The following is a 23,003-nucleotide window of genomic DNA, read 5'->3' on the forward strand; positions in this document are numbered from 1 at the left end:
TTTTATTTTGTTCAGAAATAATATTTTATACTATAGTATTGCATAGTGGGACTAAAAAAAGCGAGAGGGGCTTCACAAATCGAAATACTCATCTGATACCTGTGCTTCTTGATATAACATTTTACTATTAAAAATAATTAAAAGTATGTAATTTGATTTTAACAGTTTTATTGAAATATAATTTATATAACATAAACTTTACCCATTTAAATTGTACAATTCAGTTGTTTTCAGTGTATTTACAAGTTGTGCAGCCATCACTGTTGTCATCACCCCAAAATATAATTTGATTTTTAAACTCTTGAATAAGGAAACCCTACTCAAAATGGAAGTTTTTCTTAAAAAACTAAGATTCTTTTACAGAGTTTCTGTTGGGATTATGAAAAAACTCTGGAAATGGTTAATGGTGGTAGTTGCACATTTTGAATGTACTTAATGCCAGTGAATTGTATGCTTGAAAATGGTTAAAATGGTAAATCTTATATCATGTATGTTTTATCACAATAAAAGTTAATATCCATTTATATGAAATCAGAATTGGTGGCTTAACTTTAAAAGTTTTTGGAAATTTCAGCCTAAGCCATGCAAGGCTCTAACAGTTTTTTTCAAACATGTTGTATTCAGTACCCTGTGATAAACCATAGTGGAAAGGAATATGAAAAAGTATATATATGTATAACCGAGTCACTTTGCTGTACAGCAGAAATTAACACAACATTGTAAATCAAGTATACTTCAGTAAAATTTTAAAAATTATAACACGGATATCCTTATAAGTTAAAAAATCACATTATTAATTTTCACAGACTGAAAAACAGACATTAAGGTTGTAGGTATTTTAAAAGAAATTTCAATAGAATTAAATGAAGAAGTAAAGGTAATTGGCTTTTCTCTAATTTTGTTTGCAAGATGGCAAACAGTGCAGAACCATTTATCTAAAGGGGGAGAAGTAAATATAACACACGCACACTGTAATAGAAAGATATCTTTTTACAGATATATAAAAGTCTCTGGAAGGAAACACAGACACAGCAATGTTGGTTGTTTTGGGCAGGAGAACTGGGTGGCAGGGGTTCATGGGAGGGAGGGATATTTTCCATTATGTGAATGTATTACCTATTGAAACATTTCAAATGAAAAATTTATTATCCCGATCCAACTCTCAGAATCAACATGACCGTGTTTCTTCCTACTGTGCTTTGTTACAGGAGATTGTATTAAAATTGAGATTGGGTTGAAAATGAGCTACATTGCTTAAGAAGTTGTTTTCTTTCTAGGAATTGATTATGGATTAAGTTTACCACTTGGGGAAGACTATGAACGGAAGAAACATAAACTGAAAGAAGAATTGCGGCAAGATTACAGACGCTATCTTACTCAGGTAATGAGTTCTACTAACTAGTTTTATGCTTCAGAATTTACCTCCTAAATTTGTTTTCCTAAGGTCTTAGTCATATGCATTAATTTTTAGGTTTTTAATGGTATCTAGCAATGGGTATTGTAGCAAAAGTTAAGTGATACATATACACATACACATTGATAGAGAAAAAACGGTGCTGAGAACTGGTGCCATGGAATAACAGACTCTTGACCTTTTAAGTAGGGCAGTGGGTTCCAGTTGTACATGAGATTGTAAATTCTTTTTGTTCATGTTTTGTGTCAAGTTGTCATGGTTTAAAATATCCCGGTTATGATTTCCTACTACTCTCCTCTGCTCAGCGATGTATTAATATGACATGTGGAGTTCTAGTTGCTAATTATTTTCCTATGAGCTAAGCTTATAAAACTTCCTTCAGCATATTTCCTTAACCACAAGTCTTTGCTTTATAGTTTAATCTATTTACTTTATAGTTTAATCCATTTGCTTAGTGGAACTCTTGTTTTAAGTATATTTTGTTAAATTATATAATAGCTAAACTAATGATTTATTGTAAGTTTTTTTATTTTTAAACATCTTTATTGGAGTATAGTTGCTTTACAATGGTGTGTTAGTTTCTGCTTTATAACAAAGTGAATCAGCTATACATATAGATATATCCCCATATATCCTCCCTCTTGTGTCTCCCTCCCACCCTCCCTATTCCACCCCTCTAGGTGGTCACAAAGCACCGAGCTAATCTCTCTGTGCTATGTGGCTGCTTCCCACTAGCTAGCTATTTTGCATTTAGTAGTGTGTATATGTCCATGCCACTTATTGTAAGTTTTAAAATGCAATTTACTTACTAGGCTATAAATGTATCTAAACAGTCATGATGTTTCTAGTCATCCCAAGATATTCTTTAGTTTTTTCTACTTTATAATGTTTATTCCAAATGTATAAATGGTCTCTTATTTATTCTGATTTGTACATAGAGAGAAAGGACTTTGAATACATTTTACCAATGGTTTGTTTCCCTTGACTTTAGGGTATTACACAAGCAAAAAGAAAGGTAGGGCTGCCTGCAAAACGCTCTCCTTTAATTGTTTTGTTTTGTTTTAGATCGAGTAGCTTGTAATCATTTGCATTTATGATATTGTTGTACTCAAACTAAGAAGAAAAATAGCTTTATTTGTGATTCAGAGACTTTTGAATGGCACCATTTTGGTTTCTTGCTTTTAGCAAAATGACATTCTGTAGATTATAAGTTTCCATTAATACAATCAAGTATTCTTTTTGATTCCTGCTTTACATTTGTTTTTGTTGCTTTCTTATTCATCTTTTAGAAATACTCAGCAGCTATTGTAAGTCCATTTGTTTTCAGCATGCATGCTAGTTTTTGTTTTTCAGAATAATTATAATTGTGCTAATCACATTAAGATTAATAAAATAATGGAATATTCAGGATATTCTAAGATATTTTTGAACTGTGTGCTGTCAGTCTGGATTACTCAATATTTTTGCACCCAAACTTGTGGATTACATTTGTAAATTTATATTGGAAAACAAAGAAAACGTTTTATAAAACTGTTTTTAAAATGAATCTTACACATCCATTCATCATACAACCAACACTTTCTAAACACTTATGAAGATAAATCTGGTATGAATCCTGTCTTCAGGGGGCTTAGCATCTAGTTGTAGAGATAACATTCATACAATTCAGAAAGTGGTAACTCTTAACAAGACAGATAAAATGATCAGGAAGGGGCTCAAGGTGTTATTTTGTAAGACATTATAGGGTAGGTAGAATTTGGATGTTCTAGAGGGTGAGGAGAGGAAGCTTTTCAGATGGAGAGTAGTAGAATGAAGAAGGACTTGGAGGGCAGACTTTAGTTGTGTATGCATGAGACATATTAGCTTTACCAGCCTGACTGAGTTACAGTAGATGTTTTTTTTTTGAGAGTAGTAAGATATGATGTAGGTAGATAGAATAGGATAGATTAGAAGGCAGTAGATTTTTAACTTGATATGTATGATAGTTGTGAACCATTATATCTGCTTGAGCAGCTTGTGAGGAGCTTGATAAATTTGCTTTTGGATAGTTAGTTCTTCATGTTAGACACTGTTATTGTCTTAAATTACTGCTATAGATTTTTAAAAAATATTTATTTATTTATTTGGCTGAGCTGAGTCTTAGTTGCAGCATGCGGGATCTTCATTGTGGCATGCTAACTCTTAGTTGTGGCATGTGGGATCTAGTTCCCTGACCAGGGATTGAACCTGGGGTCCCTGCACTGGGAGCGCGGAGTCTTAGCCACTGGACCAGCAGGGAAGTCCCAGATTTTTGACTGATCTCCTTGCACTGATTTTCATTGCATTCTCCATGCTACTTTCCAGAATGATCCTGTTCTTACTGATTTAAATACTTCAGTGTCTCCTCACTGCCTTCAGGATAAAAATCCAAATTCCTTAGCTGTGACACATGAAGTCTTCCATGTTCCAGCCTGCCTCCCTGGCCTTGTGCCTCATTATCCTCTCCCCTTCCCTACTGCTACTTATTGGGTGGAGTTTTCCTCTGATAGCTACTATTTTCACTTGTGGGTTTTACATTACTTTATAGATACAAGATTTTAAAAAAGAATGGCAGTGGGAGGTATAAGAAGAAATTGCCTTTATGAAGCACAAATCTTTAAATTCAAAGGGATGTGAAGGAGTTTTTGGTGTTGGATTGTTAAGAATATGGTTGTGGTAGAGGAACAGTCGTTTCTTAATATGACAGAGACAGTTTTTGGTTGACATCTGAGAAGGCGGGAGTGGAGAGGAAAGCAAGGGAAAAAGAAAATTCCATAGGACATGGGGAGGTGGCTGCAGTAGCTTCCTTGATCCCTGGAATATGTACAGTTTACAAGTCCCATTCTTTCTGGATTTCTTGTGGCTTCCAGACTTTTGGTTTGCATGGATATTTAAATTAAAAAGTAATCAAATCTTAAAATTTTGCCAAGAAGAGCCACTAAAACAAATAACTACCATCTTCTTTCTAGTTTTTAGAATAAAAGACACTTGACCATCTAACAACACACAAAGAACTCAGGAGAAGTTTTTAAACTGAATCAGTAAATTTATATTTCTAGCCCAGACCTCTCTCCTGAACCTCCAAGTCTTCTAGTTGGTGTCTATTTGACATTTTCACTTAGAAATCTAGTGGGTATCTTGTGTGGAACATGTCTAAAAGGGAACTGCAAATTTCCAGTTTTCCTACTCCCATTCCCTAGAAGCGTGTAATATCTGTAGCTTATTCTTTTTACTTTTTTATTTTTTGGTCATAGCACTTACCACCTTCTAACATACCATATAATTACTCTTCATTATGTTTATTATTTCTTGTCAATTTCACCTGCTGGAATGTAAGCTTCAGGAAGGCCAAGATCTTTTGTTCACTGATGAGCCCCAGATGTATTAAACAGTTTAGACATATTAGGCACTCAATATTTACTAAATTAATGAGTGAATGATTAAAATTCAGCATTTTGAAAAACTCACTGTATTGTCCTTATTGTTAATTTTTTTCATTTTATTGAAAAGTACAAACATTATGCTGGACCCATGTTGGGAGTGGGGAATTGCCTAATGAAGGAGTAAGGATGCAGTATCTCTGTATTTCCAAGATTGGAACTCTGAATGTGTTTTTTGGTACATGTATAACTCTACAAAGTGGCTAGGTTTACAGTGTACTTTGGTATATAGGGATCAAACTGACGCAGGGATCTAGTCATGTGACATATTGTTTTCTTGACAAATAAGCTTAGAATTTTGTATTACTAACTTTCAAATTAGCTTTTGTAGCACAACTTATTTGTAAATTCAGATTTAACGAAACTTTATTAATCAGTTTTATTAATTACTTTGTTCCTGTAATGTTTTGAATGTAACTCTATTGTAGTACATTATATTGTAGTTATTTGTTTCCATGTTTGTTTCTTCAACTGAATTTTAAATCTCTTAAGTATAGGGAACGTATGTTTATGGTTGTCTCCCTACTACCTATAAAAGTAACTGGAAGGTATTAGATAGTCAGTAATTGCTTGTTTTATTAATAAATAAAAGACATGAAATTAGGTTAATAAGTATTGATTGATTTAATCCTCATAACCTAGTGATGTAGGTGCCATTATTCCTGTTCTACAAAGAAACGGAGGCAGAGAAGTTAAGTAGCTTATCCAGATTATATGACTACTAAGGAATAGTACCAGAAAGTTGGTGGTTGTGTATATTTTTTACAAATCCCTTGTGTTTGTTTTACAGTGTTCAAAGAGATTTTACATTTCTTTATCCTCCTTGATCCTATACCAGCTTTGGTAAGGCAGAGCAGATACCATTCTCATTTTACAGAAGAAGAAAGTCTGGGTCAGGGAGGTTAAGTGACTTGCTCAGTGTTGCACAACTGAGAAATGCTGGGGCTGGTCTTAGAGCCCAGGTCTTTGGATTCCTAGTCTGATGCTCTGTCCGCCACACTGTGTTACCTAAATGCTTAATGAGCAAGAATGGAGAGGCACATAGAGAAATAATGTTTGTAGTTTATGTCTTCTGGCATTTAAATAGATATCCACTAATATAATTATAGGGAAATTAGAAAATTCTCTTTTTTTTCTAATTACTTCTGGTATAGTCTCTATAACATTTGTAGTTTCTATTTTCATCTCCATTTCATTCTGTTGGTCTGTATAATGTAATAATTTAGAATATAGAATGTAAAGACATTTATGAAACATTTTATAAAGGCAATTAGGTAATATTTTTTTTTAATATGTACATATACAGAAAAATTTTCTATCCACGAGTGAAACAGATCCATCTTCTCTGGGAGTTTCTCTTCCTATTGGTGAGAGGTTATCTGCCAAGGTAGGTCGATAGGAGTAGTAATTGTTGGTAGCAGTTTTATGAGGCATCAAAATCATGAAAGAACATACTCTTGATTTAAATGCAAACAAGATTACATCATATCCCGTACTTGATTTTTTCAAAATGTGTGGAGTCTCCAGTGCTGTTGAAACAAGGTTTTTTGAATGTTACATTTGTAGCCATGTAATATGATATATTTCTTTAATATAATGATTAACTGAATATTCAGAATTCGGTTTTTTTCAGCATTGGTTTCTAAGCTATAAAGTTCATGCTATATGACACAATTATCAGTGAGATGAGCGGATGAGAGAGTATACTGAGCTTTTATGTAGGTGACATCTGGGGCTATTTGAATGTGTGTTCCCATCACAAATACATGTACATAATCTGAACAGGGCATAGTGATTAAGCACTGTACACCTCTTGTAGAGACTCAAATTCCCAAGCTAGATCACAGTCATGACACAGTATGTAAGACAAATGGACAGTTAAGTTTCAAAAGACAGCCTCGCTCTTTTAATACTTTTTTTTTTTAGATTGTTTCAATGATGTTGAAGGTATTAGGGCTTAAGAACATTTACTAATGCAACATGTTTGTATTTCAACAGAACATTTACTTTATAATATTTTACCTTTTTATGTTTAAAATATAACAAGGATATTTCCTTAAACTTGGGAAAAAAATGGTTAGCAGCAGGTCTTTCAGGAGTGGGGTGGGGGACTGGAGGCAAGAGATGTCCCTGAGAAGGAAAGTAAGACAGTAACCTGGTCAGATCTTGGAAACATGCTAATGATAGACCTCCTGGCAAACGCATTCATATACTTACTAGTGGGAGAGATTTATTTACGAATGCTTTTGGAAGAGTGCACCTGGATTGTCTAGGATTGATGTTGGTAAACAAACCTAGAATTCAGGGACTTACAGGGCATGGCTCCTAGGAAGGTATCATCTAAGCCAGGTAACTACTGGCATATAAAATGGAGGTGTTTCATAATCAAAGCCACTCCCTTAGTATTAGAGACCTCATGTGCTAATCTGGACTTAAGCATGTAGTAAATCTTATTTTAATGTGGCAAGAATGGACGTGGGGAATTGCATTGGTGGTCTCGGACCTCTTCCTGCTTCTCCTGTGCCTTACAGCTACTTCTGTCCTTGAAAATATTAGTAAAGCTTGATTCTGGGTAAGATCTCTGATTTGTATGAGTCTGATTTGACATTAGGTACTTTTTCCTGATGTTGAAGTTAACGTTGCCTTTTGGTTTTCTATTTGAAGGAAAGGTTGAAACTTGAACGCAACAAAGAATACAATCAATTTCTCAGGGATAAGGAAGAATCCACGGAAAAGTTCAGACAGGTAGGAAAGAGTACTGAGGTAGGTTTTGCTTTTAAAGTAAAGCTTTAACACCACAGGTTGAATATTTGTCCTTACTTGAAAATATTTTTATATTATTAGACATTTCACTTAGTTTTCATATAAATATTTAAAAAGTTAAGCCAAATTGAACCAAACACAGGACATTTAAATTTTGAATTTTGTAAATGGTTTTATCTCATATTGAAGAACTTACCCCACTTTTTTTTTTTTTTTTTTTTTTTTTTTTTTTGGGGTATTTGCGCCTCTCACTGTTGTGGCCTCTCCCGTTGCGGAGCACAGGCTCCGGACGCGCAGTCTCAACAGCCATGGCTCACGGGGCTAGCCGCTCCGCGGCATGTGGAATCTTCCCAGACCAGGGCACGAACGCATGTCCCCTGCATCGGCAGGTGGACTCTTAACCACTGTGCCACCAGGGAAGCCCGAACTTACCCTACTTTTTAACTTCATGGAGGAGATTTAATTTTAGAGATTGGTTTTAAGTGACATTTGTTTATTTTTAAATGATTTTTTTATATTGACAATTTCTAGCAATGTGTGTGGTGTTTATATATATATATATATATATATATATATATATATATATATATTTTGTTTTAACCCAAATTTAAGGGTGGTTGATGTTACTAGGGCCAAAAAAATTTACTACCTTCTATATTCTTTGTGTTGAGAAGGAATTTAATGTGAAATATTTTGAAGCAATATTTAACTGCCAAAATATGCCTAATATCTCCCTGGCATAGTTTATCCTCTCTTTTTGTAGCCATCTATCCATATTACTGTTACCTATTTATTTGGTATTTATTAAGTTTTATTAAAGGATAACACTTCCTTGAAGGTTTTTTTCCTAAAGATAAGATGTTTCTTATGGGTGATTAAGCTTTAGAGTTGAGACAGTAAATAGATGAAGATCATTTGAGAGTTTAATTGCCTTTTAAGAAATAGCATCTCTTTAAGATCTTTTTCTTCTTTTTTTTTTTTAATTGGCCAGCACAAGAATCAAAGAAGTAAAAAACCTATTAGTCAGGTTAAACCTGATTTACCTTCACAAATGCAGTCATCTTGGGAAAATTCAGAGGGTCCTAGGAAAGATGTCTTAACTCCTTCAGAGGCATACGAAGAGCTTCTAAACCAAAGACGACTAGAAGAGGACAGATACCGAAAACTAGATGATGAAATTGAATTAAGGAATAATAGAAGAGTCATTAAAAAAACTAATGAAGAAGTGGGCATTTCCAATAAAAAACATCAGAGGTTTGTCAGCAAGACTGACATTCCAGATAGAAGATTTCACAGGTTTAATGAGGATCGTGCTTTTGATAAACAGTATTATAGACCAGGCCAAGATCCTGAAGTAAGTGAAGAAATGGACGAGAGGTTTAGATATGAAAGTGATTTTGATAGAAGACTTTTGAGAGTGTATACAAATGACAGGTATTTACAACTTCATTTTTATCTTCTTTATTTGCTTAATATTATTCTTGTTACTTTTTATCATTATGTTAAGGAGACACAGTTTCATTTGATTTACATGATGCTTCAGTTTTAAGTTACACCATAATTTTATGTGCCACTGTAGGAACAAAGAAAACAACCCAAGATGGGGAGAAAGGGGCCCCATTAAAAAGCTGGGACACTGAAAGGCTACAACCTTTATATAAACTTAAATGGGAAATAGACTTTCCCACAGAAAAAGACAGCAAAAAAACTTCCACTGTCAACCTTGGCACTGAGTGGAAGGAGTAAAAAGGAACTTCCCTGAGAATTTGAGCTGTAAGCCAGTACTGATTCAGGTTTTCAGTCTGAATTCATGCTGCCAGTACTGTACAAAACAATGCTGAGGCGAGAATTCAGAGTTATCTCATATCCATAGTGCCCCTAGGTGACTGGCAGGAGAAAAATAACTTCTCCCTGCAATACGTGACTTACAGCCAGGTCCAAGGCTCTCCTGGTTTCAGATGTTAAAATATGGGGGGGAAAAAAGACACCTTAAAACCGATGAAATACAGTTTATTCCTTTAATATTTCTATGCTCTAAGTACTTTTATCAACTTTTTTTGTTTTTAAGTAACTTATTGAATGTTTATTTTAGTGATATGACACTAAGTTTTTTTGATCAGATTTTTAGATGCTTTTCAGTTCCTTTGCATGTTGTTTCTATGACACTATTTGTAATTTATTAATTGCTACAATGGGGTCTTATTAAGTCATTTGTCTTAATACTTAAAACTTGCTATATTTTAATCTAACTTTTGATTTGGAGATAAAAAATATGGTAGGATCTGATATTTTCATTGACGAGTTAACCTGTAGGGATTAAATATAAATGTTGAGCAGTTCATGGGACCTGTTTCATTCATTAGTCCAAATAGATTATTTTTGTAGTATTTTAGAAAATTTTCTGAGACATAATGCTACATGTTCATTATTCTAATTACTAAATAATCATACAAAGCCTTTGCAGTTCTTTGTCATCTACTCTTTATTCTTTAGTTATTACGTCCTGCTCATCCAATTTTTTTAATATTCACCCTGATTTAGGTAATTTGACTGAAGGATTAGAATTTTGTAATGCCCATTATAGTTTATCTCTGATTTGAATCTAATTGTACTTCAGAAAATGTTCTGAATTCTGTAACGTGTTATATTTGAAAATGTTTGTATCTGGAGGTAGTCAAAGGCTACCTGAACTCCAAGAAGTTTCAGTTAGGGAAATACAGATATTCTTGGACTCTTGGTACTGCCTTATTTGTACATGAGAACTTTTTTTTTCTTATGGTGTCAGTTTACCTTTAGAGTATAATGTAATGCATATCTTTTAAGTTTGGAATTTCAAAAAACTTATGATGGTTGTTGCTTTGTTTTTAATATATTTTAATATATTATTTTTGTAATTACACCCTGTGATAATTTTATACATGAGCTAACAAATCAATTTCAGCCTAATTATTTGAGAACAGCCTTATTTTCTTATGTATCCCATGAACGAAATGAACTGTTTCTATATATAATCTTCCCCAAGTAGTAGTTTAAGAATAGATTAAATATGTAGATGAGTGAGAATAATTCCTGTTATACATTTTAATGTTTTTACAATATTTCTTAAAAATGTAAATCATTATTATACATCTTGTTAATGTGTAAACTCTTACATCTCTAATTGTAAGGTTTTTCACATATGTCTCAGTGGCAGGTGAGGTTAAAATTGGATTTCTATATTTCAGATTTGGAGATTTCTAAAAGAAAAGATTTCACATTGAACATTAATTAGATTTATTTAGGAGGCAGAGTGGTTACTAGGAAAAATGACTTTACTTGTTAGTGAAATTTTTGAGACTAAAGAAATGTGTAACTTCATTTGATCTCTTGATTTAACTATTTATTCTTAAAACAGTTGTTTCTTGGTATCCAAGGGGGATCGATTCCAGGATCCCTCATGGATATCAAAATCTTTGGATGCTCAAGTCCCTTATGTAAACTGGTGTAGTGTTTGTGTGTCATCTATGCACATCCTCCCTTATGCTTTAAATCATCTCTAGTTTACTTATAATATCTAATATAAATGCTCTGTAAATAGTTATAAGTGCTATATATTGACAAGTAGTTACCTGTGTGTGGGAAATTCAAGTTTTGCCTTTTGGAGCTTTCTGGAATTTTTTCCCCCAAAATATTTTCTATACAAGATTGGTTGACTCCACGGATGCAGAACCTACAGATATGGAGGGCTGACTATATACTGAGAAGTACAAAATTTTTCTTCATTCTTCTAAATTTCCCGTGTTCTCTTTTTTCCTTCTAATAGTCAACATGTGATAAATTCTAGTTTTGATTTTTAGTAATTTTTGATTTTTAGGTTTTTGGTCTCAGTTCTTTTCTAATTACCCTATAAACTTTTCCATATATCATTATGTATTTATTAATGAAATATTTTCCCCACTTTTGGAAGGATAAAGCCCAGGAATGATTTTACTTTCCTAAACTAATCATTAATCACTGGCAAGTGTTTTAAAATAGTTAACAGAATGGTTAGCACTTAGCTCAACAGTTGCATTCTGTGTGTGTGTGTGTGTGTGTGTGTGTGTGTGTGTGTGCGCGCGTGCCTGTGTGTATTGTTTGATACATATTTACCAATTTAAGTAAAGTTACAATGTTTTAGGAGCTTTCTAAAGTTGAATATAATAGTATATCTTATAATACTTTGAAATTTATATGCTTTTAAAAAAGATAGTCATCCTAGTCTTTATTATTTAACTTGAACTGTAGAAGTTAATATATTACCTTATTATGTTTTACTTTATAACCAATGTTAATGAGTAAAAGAAATTTTTAGCCTTAAAGAATGCTGTTTTTTAAATTGTTTATGTGATTAATTCAGTTAGCACTTCCAGTCTGTTTTACTCTTGGTATTTGTTAGTTTGTAATCTTGCTAGTTATGTAACAAAATTCTGAAATTCCACTCCATCTGAAATTAGAATCTGAGATAGAATTAGAATCTGACTCAGTAGATTGAGTGCTCGCTTACTTAGTGTAGGACATTCTAAGAAGTGTGCATGCTTAATATGTAAGGTATAAATGAGGAGAAATAGCTTATTAGAACATGAGTTATTTAACTTGATATTACTTTTTTTCTTGTAGTAGTTACTTTTCATTTATACTTGGAAGGACCATTTTTATATTAGTTATTTTCCCCACTTTAAAGATGGGGTCAATATTAGAAAAACACTGTTATTGAATTAAAGTAATGTAAAAATTGGGAAAGAACAGAAAACACTGAGAAAAATGGTGACCAACATTTTAAAAAATTAATTAATTAATTAATTAATTTAGGCTGTGTTGGGCCTTCGTTTCTGTGCATGGGCTTTCTCTAGTTGTGGCAAGTGGGGGCCACTCTTCACTGCGGTGCATGGGCCTCTCACTGTCGCGGCCTCTCTTGTTGTGAAGCACAAGCTCTAGACACGCAGGCTCAGTAGTTGTGGCTCATGGGCCTAGTTGCTCTGCGGCATGTGGGGTCCTCCCAGACCAGGGCTCGAACCCGTGTCCCCTGCATTAGCAGGCAGATTCTCAACCACCGCGCCACCAGGGAAGCCCCGTGACCAACATTTAACAGCTCAGTAGTTTTCTTTTAATTTCTATAGTTGAGAGTAACCCTAATAGCAGAATTCATTCACATTAGAGAAATTTTTACTATGAAACCAGGTGATGTAACCATTATGAATTGGATGATTTCTTTTAAGTAAGGAGGAATTTGATTCTTTCTCCCTGTAAGTTGTGTCAGGACCAACAGATGGTAAATATTTTATTTTTATAATATGTCATTCTTTTTTTTTTTTTTTTTTTTTTTTTTTTTGCGGTACGCGGGCCTCTCACTTTTGTGGCCTCTCCCGCTGCGGGGCACAGGCTCCGGACGCGCAGGCTCAGCGGCCATGGCTCACGGGTCTAGCCGCTCCGCGGCATGTGGGATCTTCCCAGACCGGGGCACGAACCCATGTCCCCTGCATCGGCAGGCGGACTCTCAACCACTGCGCCACCAGGGAAGCCCTGTCATTCTTGATAGCATAAACATTGTAAATTTACTTCTGAAGTAGTTATTTTGATTCTGTGGTTTATTAATGAAAAAGATACATTATTATCATTTAGGAGTTGTTCATTCACATTTAAATTAGCTGAAAATACCTGTGGTTTTAAACAACTTGCTTTTCTTCTGTAAGAGTAATTTTTTTAAAGATAAACTTGTGTTAATTTTAAAAATTAATTAATTTAAAAATTTTTGGCTGTGTTGGGTCTTCGTTGCTGCACGCGGGCTTTCTCTAGTTGCAGCGAGCGGGGGCTCCTCTTTGTTGTGGTGTGCGGGCTTCTCATTGTGGTGGCTTCCTTTGTTGCAGAGCATGGGCTCTAGGTGCACGGGCTTCAGTAGTTGTGGCGCGTGAGCTCAGTAGTTGTGGCTCACGGACTCTAGAGTGCAGGCTCAGTAGTTGTGGCGCACGGGCCTCGTTACTCCACTGCATGTGGGATCTTCCTGGACTAGGGCTCGAACCCGTGTCCCCTGCATTGGCAGGCGGATGCTTAACCACTGCGCCGCCAGGGAAGTCCCTCATGTTAATTTTTAGAGTAAACTTGGCTTCTAGCCTATATCTGGTTTCTTTGGGCATTGAGATTTGAACCTAGTTAACTAGAATTACTGACCCGTTTCTTCAAGGAAGTAGAAAAAGCTTTTTCCGTTTAACTTAGCTTTACCTTTTTTATTGTTGGTAGGATGGTGAAACTATTTTACAATTATTTTATTCCCTCAGTCAAATCTGATTTGCTATGTGAAAGGAAATAAATTCTTCCTTTTATGAGGTCTGTCCATTTCTGAAAAAACTTTCCTAGCATGTGCCAAAATTCTGGACTCCCTGAAGGAAAGCAGGTGTTCAGCATAAACTCTATTGCTTGTACCAACAGTTTAGGCACAGTGGGTCACTCTTACCAGTTCTGAGAATGGTGGACTCCTCCCAAAATCTATGTTCTCAGGTGCCAGCTAAGGGCCAGTCTTGCAAACAGGGCTTTCTAAGGGTAAGCAATCTCAGGCATGCTTTGTTTACTCTTTTCTACACATGTGTATTTATATAGATGCAGTATAAATAAATCTGGTTACCTGGCATTGTTAATTACAAATTTGAATTTAAGTTTATATTTACCTGTTCTTTAAGTGGTAGAAATAAGGAATGACACTAAACTGATGTGTCAGTTTAAAAGAGAGGTTTGAGCACTTAGGCTTTAGATATAAAATCAGCTGTGTTTTGATAAATTGAAATAAGTTTGAAATTCTTTTTTGAAAGGGATTGGGGAGGATTCTGTTTTAGATATGGATAAAAAATGGAAGCCATTTATCTGTCATGCCACAGGTCATACATTATTAAGGTTACAGTTCTGGGTAGTCTTTTCTCCATAGGTGATATTGACAATATATGATAGAAACAAAGAGGATTTTATATGCTGGCTCTGTGGAGAGTGATAAGTGCCTTTTCTTCTAAAAATTGCTGTTTTTCTTAACGTGATAATTCAATTCACCTAAAATATTGAACAATACTGTAACAACCATATTTCTTACCAGTGGTCCTCATGAGAGACAATATAGTTTGTTAACTCAAGAGCCATGCAAAGAAATATGACTTATGAAATGCTGATTTTCATGGGTGCTGATAAATGTTGGTGTGAAAAGTCATGTTGGTTTCTCTGGTATGAGAAATTAAATTTTCCATGTTTGCCAAGTGGAAAAAAGATTAACTGAAAAACATTTAAAAGTTATTTTCTGAAAAGCATTCTTAAGAAAATAAAACAAATTCTAATCTTTCTTTTTGTTGTTCATGACCTTGTGAATAAAGTGAACTAACTTTCTACCCATGTTTATAATGTTCTGTATTCACCTATTGCTAATATTTAGTATTTCATGTGGTTTACAGTGTTAGCAAATGTTGTGGCTTGCTACATTTGATTTAATTTAATGGTAAGACTGCTGCTGTACTTTTAAGTTAAAAAGGTTTGTATATTCAGTGAAATAATTCCCAGAATCTATGAATTTTGATTAAAAAATGATCTCATTTTGAAATTTGACTATTATCTTCATGAGGGCTAGGACCATGTCCACATACCCAGTACCTAGATTAGTACTTGGCATGTAGTTGGTGCTCAGTAAATATTCTTTGAATAAGTGAATAATAAAAAAGTCTTATTAGTATTTGCATAGCTTTGATATTAAAAATTTCTAGAACTTATATTGAAATAGTTTATAATAACCTCCCTTTGATTTAAAGACTAGTGAATCTAAACTCTTAGTGTCTCTTATTAACCAGCAGATCATACTTGAGTCAAATGTCATTTGAATTAATTTTAGAATGTATTTACAGTAAAACTTCATTGTAACACTTTGTTCCCTTTAATATTTCCAACATCAAATGTAAAAACACCAAAGAGATAAGAAAAGTCCACTGTATGTGGAACAAGCTCTGTAAGCTAATGTGTTTTTAAGGATGTACGGGAACAGACGAGGGAATGTGCCTCCTATGGAGTATGGTGGTGATGTCACAGAACAGTCAAACATACGGGTTTCATCTGCTGGAAATCAAAGGTATAGTATGTAATATAAATTCTGCCCTTCAGTCGTTGTACTGTAAAACAGCAACTGCTAAAACTGGCTTGCTGGAAAACTAGCAAGTTATAGTATGTTAACAGCCTCCCTTATTAGTGAGAAAGGAATTAGGGAGAAAGGGGGAGGGGAGAATTGTGTTACATGAAACTTTATGGTACTTTACAGCATTCTTCTGAAGAGCAAGTTTTGATTATAAAGTGTGCCAAGGTGTTCTGAGTCCCTATCGTTATAAAGTATATATATTTGTTTGAACTAATGAAAGGAGAAATAAGTGTATAATTTAATGGACTAAAAATCAATTTAAAATATCTTGGAGTTACAGAGATGACATAACTTGAAATAAATTGAAAATGTTCTTATGAGTTTTCTTTTCAAAACTTTGTTTTTGATTTTCAACATATTGAGTAGATAACGTTTATGCTTACTTTGTAAAATTAGTACTCATACAAAATTGTGTCATGTTGAAAAAAAGGAAATGATATACATTTTATATTCATGTTCTCTTTCTGTAGTTTTTATCATTTTGGTGGCTTTATTGTGTTGTACGTAAGGATAAATGATTCCGAATTTATAGTGCATAATGAAGATAATATTGTCATGTGTCAGGAAAGGTGTCTATTTTCTTTGAAGAAAAGTAACACATAAAAATCCTTGAGATACAGAATTTGCTATTTGAGTCTAATTAAATTTTCTTTGAGAGAGTTGTCTTTTTTTTTTTCCTTGTTTCTTTCAAGGAAGGAGTTTTTTAGAGATGATCTTCTTTTCAAAGTGCGGGTACAGATATCATCCTTCTTTTTTAGGATTTATTTATGTGTACTTATATTCATTTTCCTTACTTGGGTAACTGTTCTTATGAAAAAGGGTTTTATTGGGAATCTATAGAGTTAGTGAAGCTGGCTGAAGAAAAAGATCACATATTTATAGAGCCTGAATGCATTGGGTTCCCACTGTATAAAGAGATAAAATGCCATGATTTTACATTAACTTTAAAAACATATAACTATTATAGTGTCCATAGTACTTTGAAAGGCCAATAACTCATACCTGCATTTCACTCTAAATTTTTGTTTCCTGAAAATTATTTGGGTTTTAATTCTTTTTGTTTTTTGTTTTTAGCGCTCGAGACAATGAACCATCCAAACCTACTAATCGAGAGATGTGTAGTCCTTTTGCGGGGATGCTCTTTGGTATGTACAAAAACCTCCAGTTGATTAGACTTTTGTGGAGTGTTTTATAAAAGGTCTTCGTGAGAACTCAGTGTTGTAATTAATACCACTCTTACTAATAATAGAAAACATTTCTCTAGTGCTTACTTTGTGATAGGCACTATGCTAAACATTTAGCATATTATATAGCTATTATAATTATTTAGTGTATTATATAGCTCTGTGTATAATTTTAAAGCTAAAAAACTTTTATTTAGTGATGAACTTTCTATTGATGATAAATATTAATTTCAGTAAAATCTTTTAAATTCATATTTCACTTTGTCATAGTGTTGGCTATTTCTTTTTTTTTAAATTAATTAATTAATTTATTTTTGGCTGTGTTGGGTCTTTGTTTCTGTGCGAGGGCTTTCTCCAGTTGCGGCGAGCGGGGGCCACTCTTCATCGCGGTGCGCGGGCCTCTTACTGTCGCGGCCTCTCCCGTTGGCAGAGCACAGGCTCCAGACGCGCAGGCTCAGTAGCTGTGGCCCACGGGCTTAGTTGCTCCATGGCATGTGGGATCTTCCCAGACCAGGGCTCGAACCCATGTCCCCTGCATTGGCAGGCAGACTCCCAACCACTGCGCCACCAGGGAAGCCCTTGGCTATTTCTTATATTCTATTTTATATGTGATAATTTCTTTCTTCATTTTTTTTCTTCTTTAGCTAGCACAAAACTGCCTTACATTTCAGTTCCCCTGAACTAAACCTTTTTATCCTTTGATAAACATCCTTTCCCATGTTCTTTCCATGTAGTTTCTGAGAAAGCGTTTTGTTCAAATAATGATTATAATCCAGATTTTCTATTTATTTTGTCAGAAATGAAGGTCATCGCTTAAGATAAGCATGTTGATTTGCTATATTAACTTGTCACATTTAATTTGAGAAACAGTGTGAAGAGAGCATACTTCCTGTATGTAACTTTAAGTAGAAAAGTGGTCTCTTCTTTGTGTAAAACTATCAGAAAAAATTGCCTGAAATTTTGTTTCACTGAAGTATATGAAGAAATTAGATAATAGTTTAGATTCATTCAACCTAAAAGCAGTCAGGAATTTAAATTTTGGCTTAGAGATGTATAATTGCATGATATTCTCAGACTTTTGTTTCCTTGAAATGGCTTTTATGAGAAAAATGGCATAACACCTAGAGTTTTATTCTAGTGTAATGTCTTTGAGTGAGAATTGACCAATTTAGCCTATCAATAAGTCAGAGTAAGGGCTTGCTTCTTATGATGTATTTTGTTAAACATGGTAAAAATTGGAGAAATGGCTTTCTGTGTTGAGAACGCTAGTGACAAATAATTTTATCAATAAATGGATTACCCTGATATTTTAAAGATGAATGGCATGAATTTATCATTAATGCAATCAGGAATTATAGATTAATGTTTGATAATAGAGTCATGTTTGGAATAGACTATTAAACTCTTTGTTAATTCAGTGATTTATCTCACGGTTGTATCTTTTTCCCCCAGCCTAAATTTGTGTGTCCCCTTAGGGAGCTTACTCTCTCCAGAGGCAGCACATTCCAACTTCACGTGGCTCTGATTGTTGAAGTATTCTCATTTCAGTTGAACTGAAATTTGTCTTCCTATAATTTTGCCCCAAGGACCTTGTTTGGAGCCTTTTTGCTTTATTTAAAGAATTAGGACAGCTGACTGCTGAGAGCAAAAATAATATGGGGTTTCTAACAGAATCATGGGTCATTTAGAAGTATGTTTTAACATTTCCAAATACTTGGGGATTTTCCTGCTTTTTGACATTGACTGCTTGTTTAATTCCCTTATGGTCTGAGAAAATAATTTGTAAATTTCAATTATTTCAAATTTGAATTTTTTAAATGAAACTTTAAAAAGTGACTCAGAATATAGTCTTTCTTGGTGAATGTTTAATGTGTACTTGAAAGAGTGTGCATTGTGTGGTTGTTGAGTGTAGTGGTTTATAAATGTCAGTTAAGCCGATTGGTTGATAGTGATGTTCATGTTTTGTACATATTTAATGACTTTTAACTGTTCTTCTACCAGTTGTTTAGAGAGAAGTGTTAAATTCTCTGACTGTGGGGCCTGGAGAGATTTTCTCAGTGTTCCTGCACCTTCCTCAGTTTTTAGCAAGACCTGCCAGCCCCTGACAGAAGAGGTTGTCTCTCTTGCCACACTTTTCCTTCCTCAGCAGTAGATTGCTGTAGCAAAGCTGGCCCTGTGCATTTGGTTCTCAGAAATGAGTATCAGTGTTCCTGCCCCTCCTCAGAGTGGTAGCCAAACTCTCCTTTATGCCTGTGGAGGATCTTTTTTTTTTAATAAATTTATTTATTTATTTTTTGGTTGTGTTGGGTCTTTGTTGCTGCGCACAGGCTTTCTCTAGTTGCAGCGAGTGGGGGCTACTCTTCGTTGTGGTGTGCTGGTTTCTCATTGCGGTGGCTTCTCTTGTTGTGGAGTATGGGCTCTAGGCACTCAGGCTTCAGTAGTTGTGGCACGTGGGCTTCAGTAGTTGTGGCTCGCGGGCTCTAGAGCGCAGGCTCAGTAGTTGTGGCGCACGGGCTTAGTTGCTCCGCGGCATGTGGGATCTTCCCAGGCCAGGGCTCAAACCCGTGTCCCTTGCTTTGGCAGGCGGATTCTTAACCACTGCACCACCAGGGAAGCCCTGTGGAAGATTTTATATGTGAGAATTTCCTGCTCTTCCCCTAACAGTAGCAGACCTTTCTATGAGTGCAGAATGCTGGGTCCAAGGTTTTCTGCCCTTCAACCAATAGATTACTTTATATGAGAGAAGAGTCTGGAATGTGGGCATTGGTTTTCTGTTGGTTTGTTTGTTTTGCCTCAGAATGGTGTCTTTTAGATGTCTTGCGTTGCCCCATCTTCGGTCTCATAAACATCTGGTAGGGGCAGCAAGTGAGTGCAGATTCCCCTTCTGCATTGCTATTCCAATCCACAGAAAGCCTTTAAGAATTCATTAGCGTTTCAGTTATTTTCTTTTTACCTACTTCTAAGGTAGCTGCCTATTTCTCTGTACTCTGGTAAAGGTAAAACCCTTGGGTTGTCCCATCTTTCTATGGATTGGTTTTTATACCCTTTGGAATTTAGTTTACATGGTTGCTTGTAACCTCAGCTCTCTGATGGGCTTTTTAAAAGTTTTGATTTTGTAGATGATTGAGCTTTTTTCCATTGTGGGGTATGAGCAATGTTCTCTTGTGGCTTTCTAGTTTCTAAGCAGAAGTAGGACTCCCCATTTAGTTCTTTATAATAGTTTCCATTTCCTCCTCATTATATTACTATTTTCATTTAAATATTTGGGCATAGTTATGATAGCTGTTCTAACATCTTTGTTGTTACGTCATCTCTGTTGTTTATGTGATTTTTCTTTCAATTGATTAACTTTTCTAATCACTGTATTGGGTTTCTATTGCTGCATCACAGATTAGCACAAATTTAGTGACTCAAAACATCACACACGGGCTTCCCTGGTGGCGCAGTGGTTGAGAGTCCGCCTGTCGATGCAGGGGACACGGGTTCGTGCCCCGGTTCGGGAAGATCCCACATGCCACGGAGCGGTTAAACCCGTGAGCCATGGCCGCTGAGCCTGCGTGTCCGGCGCCTGTGCTCCGCAACAGGAGAGGCCACAACAGTGAGAGGCCCGCATACCGCAAAAAAAAACCAAAAAACATCACACATTATCTGAATTTCTGTGGGTCATGAATTTTGTTGGGTCTTTTGCTCAGGATCTCATAAGGCTATAGTTAGGGTGTCAGCCAGGCTGTTTTTCATCTGTAGGCTTATGAGGGAAGAAGCCCCTTCATATTTTTCACTAAATTCATTTCCTTGTGGCTGTATAACTAAGGGCCCTGGTTTCTTACTGGATCTGCTGGAGACTGCCCTCAGTTCCTGGAGGCCATCTGCTGTTTCTTGCCACATGGGCTTCCTCACCAAGGCCAGCAAGGAGAATCTCTAAACTCAGTGAGGGCTTTTATCTGATTATATCAGACTCACCCAAGATAATCTCCCTTTCAATAATTCGAAATTGATTTGGGCCTCAATTACATACATCTGTAGATTTCTTTCACCTTTGCCATAGTCATTGGCTAGATGCAAGTCATAGGTCCTGCCCACACTCGGGGAAGGTTTATACAGGGAGTCAGCGCTAGAAGGCAGGGAACATAGGATCTGTCTTTGAATTTTGCCTACCACAGTCATGTTTTTCTGTTACTTAAGGACCAGTCTTTCAGAGGCCTTATTTTAAATCTAAACTTAGCTGGGACATCTAGAGTAGCCTTCGCTCTAGGAAGATTGTTCAGCCTTCCTGCTACAGAGTGACCTTTCTCGGGCTCTTCCCTGAATACCCTTAGAGGATCACCGAGAACTCCAGTCTAGCTGCCTGGAGCTTAAATTTCTCTCCACTTTGTTTGAGGAGGTCTGAGAATTCAGTTTATGTGTCCTCCGTAATTTTTTGCCCAGCCTAATGGAATTTCACTCTGCATACACAGACTAGTACACAGTAAAGTTTGAAGGAATGCCTTTACAGATTTCTAAAGCCCTTTTTACGCTTCTTTTTCAGTCTTTGCCCTAAACTTCTAGTCATTTTAGCTTTCCTGAATTTTGATCTTTTTTTTTTTTGCGGTACGCGGGCCTCTCACTTTTGTGGCCTCTCCCGCTGCGGAGCACAGGCTCCGGACGCGCAGGCTCAGCGGCCATGGCTCACGGGCCTAGCCGCTCCGCGGCATGTGGGATCTTCCCGGACAGGGGCACGAACCCGTGTCCCCTGCATCCGCAGGCGGACTCTCAACCACTGCGCCACCAGGGAAGCCCCTGAATTTTGATCTTTATCTGCTCAATTTAACATAGTTTCCCAGCTTTGTTTGGATTTTTCCTTCCCTGTATCCATGGAGATTGCATGCAGGTAGAAACGGGTGCCTGAAGGGCTCACCTCATTTATTTAACTTCTCTCAGGTATTACAGTTGTGTGCTACCTGTTGTCCAGTGTCCAGTATCTGAAAAACAGTTATTTTCTGTTATAAAAACAGTTATCATATATTTTGCCTAATTTTATTATTATTTTTTTAATGGAGGGAGGCTGAGTTTTGTGTTTAACTCCATCATGATCAGAAGCAGAATGGATATATCTACTTTGATTGTAAAACATTATTATTAACCTTAATGTAATTTATGTTACCCTTTGGGAGCTTCACTGTTGCTGACATCTGTCCTTAATGGGCAAATTCAGATGCTGTGTGTCCAACTGATGGTTGGGAGACTAATAATTAAGGTAGTAGAGAAATTTCTGGTTTGGTTGCATTTTTGATAACCCTGTGATTTGTGTAATGTTCCAGATTTTGCATATCTAGATTAAGAGGTTATTTTATGTTACTAACATGCAATAATAATAATTTTCTGTGGATCTAAGGTGCTTGCATGACTGGATTTTCATGTAAGTGATACCAGAACCAGAGGTTTATATATTTTTTTCTGTAGAATTGAGGTAACTATTGAAGTTTTTTGAGCAATGTGTCATCATGATTAGTGTTGTATTTTAAGATAGTTAGTCTTACATAAGTGTGCTGGTTGTATTGGAGTAGGGAGGGGGGGAGGAGTTCCAGAGACTAGTTAAAAGGTTATTGCTGCAATTCAGGTAAAATACAGAGAGTTCCTATCGAAGGCTGATGGCCATGAGAATAGAGAAGAGGGTCCTCACATGAAGTAAATAAGAAAGCATGAGCCATAAAAGTTACAGTGGGGTTTTGAGGCTCGATTATTTGGCCAGTAACAGAAAACAAAGAAGGGCGATTGCTTTTGAGATGTTCATTTTGAACACACTTGTTAAAGTTAAGGGTCTTGTGGGAGGTGTTAGTGGAGATATCCTGATCTTTGGAAAATGGGGATAGGAGTTAGAATATTCTCTTATTTAGAAGTTTGGGAAGGATTAATGTGTCTTGGTTTGACACATAGTAGTTATTCAAAAATTATGAAACTAGTTGAATAGGTAATGATACATATGATTTACCTTCTATATTTGCTGCATATGTAGTAATTATACTCTTTGATATAAT

At 35.6% G+C, this 23,003-nt stretch overlaps 1 protein-coding gene across 11 annotated transcripts in view; it reads left to right on the forward strand.

Annotated features, from left to right (window-relative positions):
• The window catches only part of CSPP1 (centrosome and spindle pole associated protein 1), a 191,875-nt gene that overhangs the window by 101,684 nt on the left and 67,188 nt on the right, over positions 1-23,003 (forward strand). For 7 of the 11 annotated variants that reach the window (XM_033842685.2, XM_073794468.1, XM_033842686.2 and 4 more), the window contains exons 4-9: positions 1,278-1,381; positions 6,179-6,259; positions 7,537-7,617; positions 8,627-9,069; positions 15,644-15,742; positions 16,880-16,950. In XM_033842685.2, coding sequence (XP_033698576.1) covers positions 1,278-1,381; positions 6,179-6,259; positions 7,537-7,617; positions 8,627-9,069; positions 15,644-15,742; positions 16,880-16,950 — 879 coding nt within the window. The remainder of the gene's footprint in view (positions 1-1,277; positions 1,382-6,178; positions 6,260-7,536; positions 7,618-8,626; positions 9,070-15,643; positions 15,743-16,879; positions 16,951-23,003) is intronic. The other 4 variants (XM_033842688.2, XM_019925219.3, XM_033842689.2 and 1 more) reach the window with 3 other exon arrangements.

The sequence above is a fragment of the Tursiops truncatus genome, chromosome 17 (genome assembly GCF_011762595.2).
Source record: "Tursiops truncatus isolate mTurTru1 chromosome 17, mTurTru1.mat.Y, whole genome shotgun sequence".
Taxonomy (NCBI): Eukaryota; Metazoa; Chordata; class Mammalia; order Artiodactyla; family Delphinidae; genus Tursiops; species Tursiops truncatus.